We start from the raw sequence: 10462 nt of genomic DNA on the forward strand, positions 1-10462 counted from the left end.
AAGATGTGAAATTTCTAATTCTTGTTACAGGAAGATGGTAAAGTTGTTACGGATATAAATTCCGCATAAAGATCTTTTTAGTTGCAACACACATTTTTCCATAGCCGAAGTCAACAAGTACAAGAAGGATTTCGAGCAATTTACATGTAATCGGAACATAGAAGTAAGATGGCCACATTTCGCCTAGATAAAAAGTTATAACAAAAGCCCTCAATTTTCCAAGATGATTAAAGCTCTATATTGTACAATACAGTACTATTAAGATCACAATGGAACAATTCATCCTTGTTGGTATCATTAATAACCTAATGCGTCCATGTCAGGCATACGATTAGCCAGGGGGTTCTTCTCTCCCAGACTATCCACAATAGACGCTTCAGTTGTTGTCAACAACAACGAGACACTGAAAAAACAACACAAAACTATATGTAATATGAAGTAAAAAATACTACAAGATAGTTAAAGGAAAGTACTACAAATGAAGATACTACAAAGTGTAGTTTAGAATGTGATTTTACAGTAAACAATCCATGTAATCACCTGGCAGCATCTACTAACGCCGTTCTAACAACTTTAAGTGGATCGATAATTCCAGCCTTGACCATGTCTACATACTGACCTGTTTCAACAAACATATCTAATTAACATATAAAAAATCAAAGCATGAAAAGATACAGATTTTCATTGTTTTTATACAGATATCCTTGTAAAAACAATTTCATCGTTGAGTCGTGTCATTTAGTATAGTGAATTATGATTATCCCAGGATTGTACCAATCTACTTTATTTATAAAGCATTAAAGTTTTGCTGAGGAGCGTACCAAACATTTTTTTTTAAATGCGATATTATATTCTGGTGAAACTCATTACTTTGCTGTATGCTCTGCCAACCATGACATACATTTTTGCTAGCTGAAATTTCTGAGTTGTGACCATATGCTGTTTGAAATCAAATATTAATAAATAAGAGCGATTTCTTAAAGCACGTACATGTTAAGATTTTGCAAAGGTGATCAATGTTACATAGCCTAGAAGAGTGAGCTAAAACGATCAACTTATCCACTTGTATTGGGTATCACCAAAACTCATATTATTAGTATATAACACACTACCAGGTAAATTACCACCGATTTGTAACTAAAGGCTGAACATTTTTGCTACCAAAATTTTAAAAATAATAATGAGCTAAAATCGCTTATGCTAAATTCATTAATTCTTGTTGAATATGCTAAATAATTTATTTGTCAATAGTCAACTAACAAACCTTTGGCAGCATCGTAACCCATATTAAAATCATCTTGTTCCAATAGCTTGCCAAGAACCAAGGCACCATCATCACCAGCATTTGAAACTATTGTAAAAGTAGGTGTCTGCCACAAAAAGAAAATTATTCAAGTCATGAATTAAGAAATCATGCTTAAGAAATACAGACATGAGAAATCATATAAAATTTAAACCTTCAGGGCATTCTCAATTATTTCGACCCCTCTTTTCTGGCTGTCATTAACAATTTTAAGGTCCTTCAAAACTTTTGTAGCATGCAGGAGAGCAACACCGCCACCTATTAAAGAAAATGACTGTGTTATGTAATTAATGGGATATCAAGACATTCAAAGTCTAAAGCAAGTATAGATTTAACCTGGGACTATGCCCTCTTCCACAGCAGCTCTTGTAGCATTTAAAGCATCTGTCACCCTATCTTTCCTTTCTCCAACTTCTGCCTCGCTAGCCCCTCCAACCTGATGATTAATAAAGCTCAACAGGATGAGTGGGCATGGATGACAATGACTAATTATGGCATATTGAACAATTAATATGGTTAAGAATGTGCCTTGAAAACTGCAACACCTCCAGATAGCTTCGATAGCCTCTCCTGTGCTTTCTCCTTATCAAACATGGCAGTACTATTCTCCATTGCTACCCTTAACTGTGCAATCATACATAAAATTTTGGTAAATTCCATTTTAAGAAGATAGTATAAGATAAACTATGGGTCTGTGTGCATAAAGCAATTCAGTAGCAGACTAGTTGAGGAATTATGTTGGCTAGAACTTCAATTGAATACATCACATTTATGGACTTCAGTAAGACATTCTTGTTGAAACAAATTCTTTATGTAGGAATACTATGCGATCTGACTGGACACTAGGTATCTAGTTTGCAGCATGCACCACAACTTTTATAGAAAGACATAACTGAATGAGAAGGGGCCGCAAGATTACTCAAACAAATTCAAAGACACCAATAAAGTCCGCATATCTAACCTTCTCTATTAATATCATTAGTGAGATCAACTGCATAATTTGTATTGAACTGAACACACTTTACTATTTCTTTCTGTTTTTCTGCATGGACACCAACCACGTCATCGGTACGCATGTGAGAGGAAACCATGCAAGTATTTAGACAACCCATGTGAAATAAGGCATACCCCATGTTTATTAGTATTATGCAATAAACAAGGTAAATAAAATGTAGTCAATGGAGTTCACACCTTCTATAGTTCTATGCTAATTTGGTCTTCTCGCTTCGCAATCTCACGCCTTTAGCTCCGCATAAGCAATAAGATAAATTTTATAGGACAAAGAAAAGGGACATGCTTAGAGTAATGATTACCTCTTCACATCTTTCTTCAATCTGCTTCTTATCTCCACCTCCATGTAGAATTATTGTGTCATCAAGAGAAACAGTGACCTGGCCAAAAGAAACTTTAGCACCCGAAATTGACATGCATGTGACAACATGCTTATATTATCATGCAACTCTGGGTATACCTTTCTTGCAGTGCCAAGGGCGTCAAAGTTAGCTTTGTCAAGACTTGAACCACGTTCTTCACTGATAACCTGCACAAAATGTCAATATAAATGGCTATAAAGATACATGAGATCACAATGTAAGCCATCAACTAACCTCTCCTCCAGTAAGAATAGCAATGTCCTCCAAATTGGCTCTTCTATTATCCCCAAAACCAGGAGCTTTGATAGCACAAACCTGATTTCAATGAATACAGAATGATGAAAGAGCACATGACAACAGCTGACAGAATAAAGTAAGAAGATTACAGTTTATCTTTTGAAATGGAACTATTGTTGCTTATAGTAAGATAAAATATCTAAAATGTTTCTCAGCTGATCTCTTACTTTAACACCAGCCCGGTGTTTGTTAAGAACAAGCATAGCCAGTGCATCACTCTCTAAATCCTCAGCAACAATCAGAAGTGGCCGATTTTTCTACATAACAATTAGGAACAAACAAAGAGAATCATGTACTGAAAATCAATCCATCTTAAGAAAGTGATCTTAGAAAAAAACCTACACAGAACAGATGATTACCTTTATAGCCACCTCCAATATTCGTACAAGCATGTTCATGTCAGAAATTTTCTTGTCATGAATAAGAATCAAGGGATTTTCTAGTTCCTGCCTACATACAAAAACCAAATTTCACATGTTCTGAAAGTGATATCATAAAAAGTATAATTCAAGCCTTTAGCTGAAGTTAACGGGTCAATAACTCGATAAATGTAAATTAACTTGCACAATCCAATGCTTCAATTAAAATATCACCAGAAATACAATATCAGTTGGCTTTACATACACATTTTTGGGTCTTCTCATTAGTTACAAAGTATGGAGATATATAACCTCTCCCTAGCTTCATCCCTTCCACCACTTCTAACTCATTATCCAGAGTATTACCATCCTGCATAATTAGGATACAGGAAACTTAGCTTGAAAGAATTAGTTGGCCTCAAAGACCCTCAATAATGCGAAAAAGATTTGTACTCACAACAACTGTAATGACTCCTTGTTTTCCAACTTTTTCCATCGCATGCCCTATTAGTTCACCAATTTCACGCTCACCATTGGCAGAGATAGTAGCTACCTGTTTCAAAGTGGGTAAACAAAACTAATGAATATATATTGGCAAAAGACTCCAGATAATACAATAGTCCCAAAGAGAAAAAAGATTTTCAGGAACAATCTACAAAAACATGGCATACAAACATTCAACCCCTTCAACTTTGTGTTGCTATGTTTTTAGACATAAAAAATAGAACATACACTCTTTTACAGTGCTAGACAAGCATGGAATATAGCAGTATGCTATACTTGGTTCTACATATGTTGCTATAGGGTGCCACTTAAGCAAGCAAGTGGGAAAAGGTAGGGAAATGGATAATTAAAAGCTAGCATGCATTTCTTCAAACATGGATAGATGCAACGTACAACTATTTGCTTCTATTTTAAAACTATGCACTGGATTTCAAGTTTAATTTTAGCACCAAAAATTTCATGTTGGCACCAAAAATTTCTTTTTGGCATTATTATATAATAACAGCTGTATGTAAATTAGCATTAGAATTGGACATACACGCGACATATCTACAGGGATTTCTACAAGCCTTGTCGATTTAGTTGTGCAGCAAATAGTAAAAAAGCATGAAACTCAATGTTTACTTTCTTCACTTGCTCCTCTACCTCAATTATTATTTATTACTGAAAACTTTACCTGGACAATTTCTTCCTGCGTGCTTATCATTGTTGCTCTGCTCTTTAAGTTGGATATTACAGCATCAACGGCCATGTTGATACCACTGCGCAAGTCCATGACATTAATGCCAGAAGCTATCGATTTACAACCTTCAGCATATATTGCCTGAGTCAACACAGTGGCACATGTGGTGCCTGTGGCCAGATAACATATTTCCAAAATAAGCCGTTTTACAATTTACAACTGAAACAATATAAGAAACATCATTTCAACTTTGATGTAAAAAAAAAAAAAATTTAACTAACACCTATTAAATGCACTATATACCCTAGTCTTAAATCATTAATCGTAAATCCACTTTCTGTGTTCTAGGAAAAAAAGACAATCATTAATACGAAGACTATCCGCGGAAAACATAAAATTGAGAAGTTTCTGACATGACTTATTCTGTTTCGAGCTTCAAAAAACAAATTCAATGCCTCAGAGATGATTGAACTTTTACTAACTAAAAACATTGGATAATCAAGAAACTGGACTAAAAGAAAACAACTAAAAACATATCAATACCATCTCCTGCAGCAGTATTAGTAGCATCTGCCACCTGTTTCACTAAAGCAGCACCCACATTTTTGGCTTTATCCTTGAAACTGATACTTTTGGCAACTGTCACACCATCTTTTGTAACCTTTGGACTCCCACGGCTACTCTCAATTATCACGGTACGACCCTATAAACAGTTTGTATAAAGAATATGAGTTTAAGCTACTTAATAAGATCAAGTCAACTAAAAATCTTGACTGGAGTCAGAGTCATGTTATGCTCCGGTTTATGATTATCACGATTTAGTATCCACATTTTAGTAAGCAAAAAGAATGCAACACAACCATATCCAATTTTAAATACATAACCGCTATGTATCGTCCATCTAATTTATGTCAATACTTCTTATGATTTTGCTGTCTACCATTAAAAACATTTGTGCAACTTAGAAACCTACATTACACAATTTCTAACTATCCGTAAATATCTAAGTAGTGTGTAGCTTAAAAACGTATTTTAGGAAGCAACAAGAGAGGGGAATAAATGATGACCTGAGGACCCATAGTGACCTTAACAGCTTCAGCAAGGTCATTTACCCCTTGTAACATAGCCACCCGTGCCGCAGTCCCGAAATTGATATCTTTAGCAACATAATGTCTGGACGATAAAATCCTACTACATACCTATAATTGTCAAGTATACAAAATGCAATCGCTTAATTAACTTCAATTATATATAATTAAGAAATAATAAGTATAATGCTACTAAAACAAAATGAGCTTACCAGTTTTCTTGAAGTAGAAGAAGACCTGTAATAGTAAAAAATCAAAAGAAATGTGAGTGATTAACAATTCAAATATAGGAGAGAGAGAGAGAGAGAGAGAGAGAGGGAGGGAGGGAGGGGGAGAGAGAGGGGGGGGGAGAGAGAGGGGGGGGGACCTGGCAGAGGAAGCTAAGGCAGCAGCAGCAATCCGATACATTTCTCCAAACAGGTCCTAAGGTTGCATAAAAATTGAAATGTTGAATTAAACAGAAATGGGGTTTAGGGTTTAAGCCTAAAACCTGCAGAGCAGCATATTAGCGAGTGCGACTAAAAGAAATGAAAAAGTAACAAATAAAACTAAGAATGGGCCAGTCGGAAGCCCAGACCAATATACAAAAAAAGGGGGTTGGTTTCTAGATTTGGGCCAATTGGCATTCGGGGCTTATATTCATCTTTTTATGTAGGCACGTCAATAAAATGAAAATCCGATCCAATTCAATCTGATCCGAGGTTATTTTAATGGATATTGATCGACCTATAACGATTAGCTATCACAATTTTATAAAATTTTAGCCAAGGGATTTGATATACACTACAATGTTATTATCTATATTATGATTATATAAAGTTATACCTAAGAGTTTTCTTAATTGGCCAAATACAACCAACTAAAAATGATTATTTGTAATTTTTGTTAAGGAGATACATGTAATTTTTTTACATATTATCTAAATATGTCACGTACTTGACACCTAAATGTCAACTATGTTATTTACCTAACAGTTTTGTAGTATTGGAGATGCTCTTATTTGGCTATATTTGTCGAATTTGTATAGACCTGTAATTAAATTATACATCATCTAATTACGATATTAAAATAATGCATCTCCAATGCTACAACACCAAAAAATGTAATTTGGAATTTGGAGCTTATTAAAAAATCCTTTAAAATAAGCTCCATTTTTGGAATTTGGAGCTTATTTAGAAATTACAATTTTATAACTTTGAAGAAAAAGCGTGTGCTCTCCTTTTTTCCACCATGTACAACTTCATATAATAACGTAAGTGGAGCCTCCTTGCCTTAGCAAACACGCCATTCCAGCTTGTGTTTCAAAGAAGCAGAGATGCAATGAAGCTTGCACACACATACAATCAATATTTTGAGACCAAGCAATGTTAATGTTAGGTAACTCGTTGCTCAGAAAACAACTCTGACCTACATATATATTCTTTACCCTCGTTTGGTCTATTTTTCACTTGAAAACTACTCCCCACCGACGCTACCTAGATTACCACTGTTGGTGCCCCCGTTCAAACTGAAAGGATTCAATCAAATCTTATCAGTCATTCAAGTATTTAGTTGCCTTTTAGTCACTTTTGTTTCAAGGTAATCCAGCTGTACAACTACACTGTCTTTTCGGTGCTCCCTCCGTCCCTTAATACATTTTCATTTTGACTTTTTACACTGTTCACGGTAAACGATCGACTACTAATTTACATCTAATCTATAAAAACAAATATAATCATGAGTAATCTTGTTGGATTCGTATTCAGCAAATATAATCATGAGTGCTCTTGTTGGATTCGTATTTATGAATACTTTAATACAGTGAAATTTTTATATTTAATACTTTTACAAAATTAAAGATATTAACAATCAAAAGTGTGCATTGACAAACGTGTTCAACACAAATGTGAAACGTTTTTAAGGACAGAGGGAGTATAATTTATAGGATTATAAATAATATTCCCTCCATTCATTAGGATGTTTACGTCAATTTTCGACACGTTTTTTAATACTCGGTTAAAGTATAGTTTCATATTTTTTTTTTTAAATTTTGTTTTAAATAAAAGTTTTATATTTAAATTTTTATTAAAAAAATTGAAAAAACATTATGAAACTATACTTTATAGAAATCTCGAAATACGTGTCGAATAGTAACGTAAACATCTCAGTACGACGGAGGGAGTATGTATTTTCAAAAATTACCGAGTACAACTACACCGTCTTTTGATTATAAGTAATTGAGTATATCATTATAATCATGTAACATACACGTGACTTATCGGCTATTCCATTTTTATGAGCGTGTTCGGAAGTCATGGCTCTCAAAACAAAATAACTTATTAAATCAAATTAAAAATTTGACCAAATCAAATAACAAAATCAAATAACTAATATCGGTCTTTGGTAGTTAGAAAAATTAAACAGGTTTAGATCCAATAAGTTAATTTTAAAAAATCTACTTAAAAAGGATATTTCTCAGTTAAATGATCGACAATGTATCTAGTAAAAATACAAATTGTTATTTCAAGCAACTATATCAAACAATTTGTTTGAAACACCTAAATTTAATCAGTTAGACAACAGCTCATCTCTAAACTAAGTGTTGAGTAACCGGTTTATCTAAAACCTTAAGGTGTTAGAGAAATGACCCAATAAGATCATATATTGAACACTCCCCCTCACTCGAAAGTCCATTTATAAGTCGAAGAATGGAACACCTAAGCTCTGATACCATGTTGAGTAATCAGTTCATCTAAAATCTTAAGATATTAGAGTAAGACCCCAATAGGATCATATATTTAACAATAAGTCCCATATCTTATGAACAGGTCCCATATCTTATTAAAAAAGACCCTGAATTATGAACAAACTTCGACTAATGCAAAACTCCAGCTATATATGGCCATGAACATGCAAGTTGACAATGCAACAATTTTCCAATGGCGGCGCCCCCACCATTATCAAAAATGGGCATTATTTGTCCACATAATACTACATTATTACTACTAGTTTAGTTTACTACAACTTGTTTAGCCAGCTAGTGCTTCTTTTTTGTATTTGTAAAACGCACTACAGAATCACGTCACCAATGCATGCAACACTACAGAATCACGTCACCAATGCATGCAATTAAACTCCTAATCTTTGCAATAATTTACAATTAATCAAATAATCAATTCATCAATATAAGTTTAATGCGCCTAATCTACATAATTTTTTTCCGACAATATGCTTATATGCTTTATAATTCAGTATCCCACAAATTTAACGAGAATCAAACCTAAAAAACGTGATTCGATATGTTTACTTCACCGTCACCATTTCAATAAAAAATGTAAAATTCGAGCCAAATCAAATGCACCAATTTAGCCAAAAAGAAAAAGAAAAAAAAGGCAAACTAATCACACCTAGCTTGAATCAAAATCAAAATCATCCGACGGTCCATTTCCAGATCTTGATCCTCAAATCAACCTTACACTTTGCATTCGCCGTCGCAGCCACCGACGGCGACTTTCCGGTCGGCAAATTCGCTTTAATTCTGCTACAATTCACTCTAATCCCTACCTTCTTACTCTTCATTCCCCCAATCTTCACTTTAACCTTCGTATCTAACTCAATTTGTAACGGCAAGCTTTTCTTCCCCTTTAATACGGCTCCGTCAACGCTCTCGCCTCCGCTACTCGCCGTCGCTCTCAGCACCGTCGTGTTCTTCCCGCCGTGACTAAACGCCGGGAACTCACCAGTACCTAAATTAACCTCATTAGAAGTAATGATCACTTTAATTGGATTGTAGATGAATGTTATCTTTTTGTTAGGGTTACGAGAAGTAACGATTAGCGTGATTTTGGAAGTGATATGCGAAGATTTTGATAAATTGAATTCGTTGATTTTGAGTGAGGTTAGAGTGTAGGAAGGGCGGTGGGGGCGGTAGAGGAGGTACAGAACGCCGGCGGTGGCGGCGGCGAGGACGATGAGTATGATTAAGACGAGAGTTGTCCAGAGGAAGCAGGAGCAGCAGAAGCTTCGGCGGCGACGGTCATGGTACGGTTGGGGACGGTAGGCGGGACGGTTGGCGTTGTAGATTTGTGCTTTTGTTGCCGGAAATTGTGGATTGGCGGTGGTGGTTTTGGTGGCGACGCCGTTGGTGGTGGTGGAGGGCTTTGAGGGGAATACTCTCTCAGTCATTGTTGATTTGATTAAATTTGTGTATAGTTTGTGTTTAAATAGTAAGTTGCGCGAGAGAGATCGAGAGAGATTTGGGAGAGAGACTTTATAACAGCAACATGTTAACTCAACGCGGTTCTTTAAACTGAGTGCTTGCTTTACAAGGAAACGAAACACTGTTTGCCAGCTTTGTTTCCTTTGATTTTATTTTCATTTGTTTTCTGCTTTTAATTAATGGTGATTAGCTACTGATTAGATGAAATTACTACTACATCTTACATAAATCGAGAATAATATTTTTCTTTTTCTTCTATATAAAAAGAATGTTTTAAGGATAGGCTCGAGCCAGGAATATAGTGATGGATCTTTTATTTAAGTTGATTTTTCCAAAAATATTATATTCCTAAATATATGGAATATCTCATATTATACATTCAAGATAACATTTAAATTGATTTTCTCGTTGACCGTATTTGACCCTTAGAAATTTGAATAAAAATTAGCGGATGGAGTTAAATGAGATATTTGACCAGAGGATAAATTAAATTAGTGCCTGACAATTGCATCAGTAATATTAAGCATGGTTATAGAAATCAGTCGAATTTTTACAAAGCACATATAAATCAGTTAAAAATATTGTATGACTTGATTAATTTTTGATAAATTACCGAAAAATCAATTGAATTTTTAAAAATCAGCCGATAAATCATAAA

General features: G+C 34.6%; 2 protein-coding genes across 2 annotated transcripts; both read right to left on the reverse strand.

The window, feature by feature from the left end:
* Positions 1-6120, reverse strand: LOC141701941 (chaperonin CPN60-like 2, mitochondrial). Its single transcript, XM_074505579.1, has 18 exons — positions 5974-6120; positions 5819-5843; positions 5586-5717; positions 5062-5221; positions 4513-4688; positions 3790-3885; positions 3598-3702; positions 3333-3419; positions 3141-3230; positions 2911-2991; positions 2775-2843; positions 2617-2694; positions 1832-1927; positions 1640-1739; positions 1458-1561; positions 1265-1370; positions 541-619; positions 1-403 (listed from the first exon to the last, which is right to left on the reverse strand). The coding sequence occupies exons 1-18, from the start codon at positions 6012-6014 to the stop codon at positions 298-300; spliced, it is 1731 nt and encodes a 576-aa protein (XP_074361680.1). The 5' UTR covers positions 6015-6120; the 3' UTR covers positions 1-297.
* A 2739-nt stretch (positions 6121-8859) lies between these two features.
* On the reverse strand, positions 8860-9838 carry LOC141701942 (NDR1/HIN1-like protein 6). Its single transcript, XM_074505580.1, has one exon. It carries the CDS (start codon positions 9768-9770, stop codon positions 9015-9017), a length of 756 nt encoding a protein of 251 aa, XP_074361681.1. The 5' UTR covers positions 9771-9838; the 3' UTR covers positions 8860-9014.
* Positions 9839-10462: the final 624 nt, after the last annotated feature.

The sequence above is a fragment of the Apium graveolens genome, unplaced genomic scaffold, assembly GCF_009905375.1.
Source record: "Apium graveolens cultivar Ventura unplaced genomic scaffold, ASM990537v1 ctg4472, whole genome shotgun sequence".
Taxonomy (NCBI): Eukaryota; Viridiplantae; Streptophyta; class Magnoliopsida; order Apiales; family Apiaceae; genus Apium; species Apium graveolens.

Excerpts from the sequence above, each read along its gene's own strand:
- LOC141701941 (XM_074505579.1), bottom strand. The coding sequence starts at position 6,014 with ATGTATCGGATTGCTGCTGCTGCCTTAGCTTCCTCTGCCAG. Across the intron at positions 5,222-5,585 it reads AGGTCACTATGGGTCCTCAG|GGTCGTACCGTGATAATTGA; the intron begins GTCATCATTTAT and ends AACTGTTTATAG. Across the intron at positions 4,689-5,061 it reads TAATACTGCTGCAGGAGATG|GCACCACATGTGCCACTGTG; the intron begins GTATTGATATGT and ends ATCTGGCCACAG.
- LOC141701942 (XM_074505580.1), bottom strand. The coding sequence starts at position 9,770 with ATGACTGAGAGAGTATTCCCCTCAAAGCCCTCCACCACCACCAACGGC.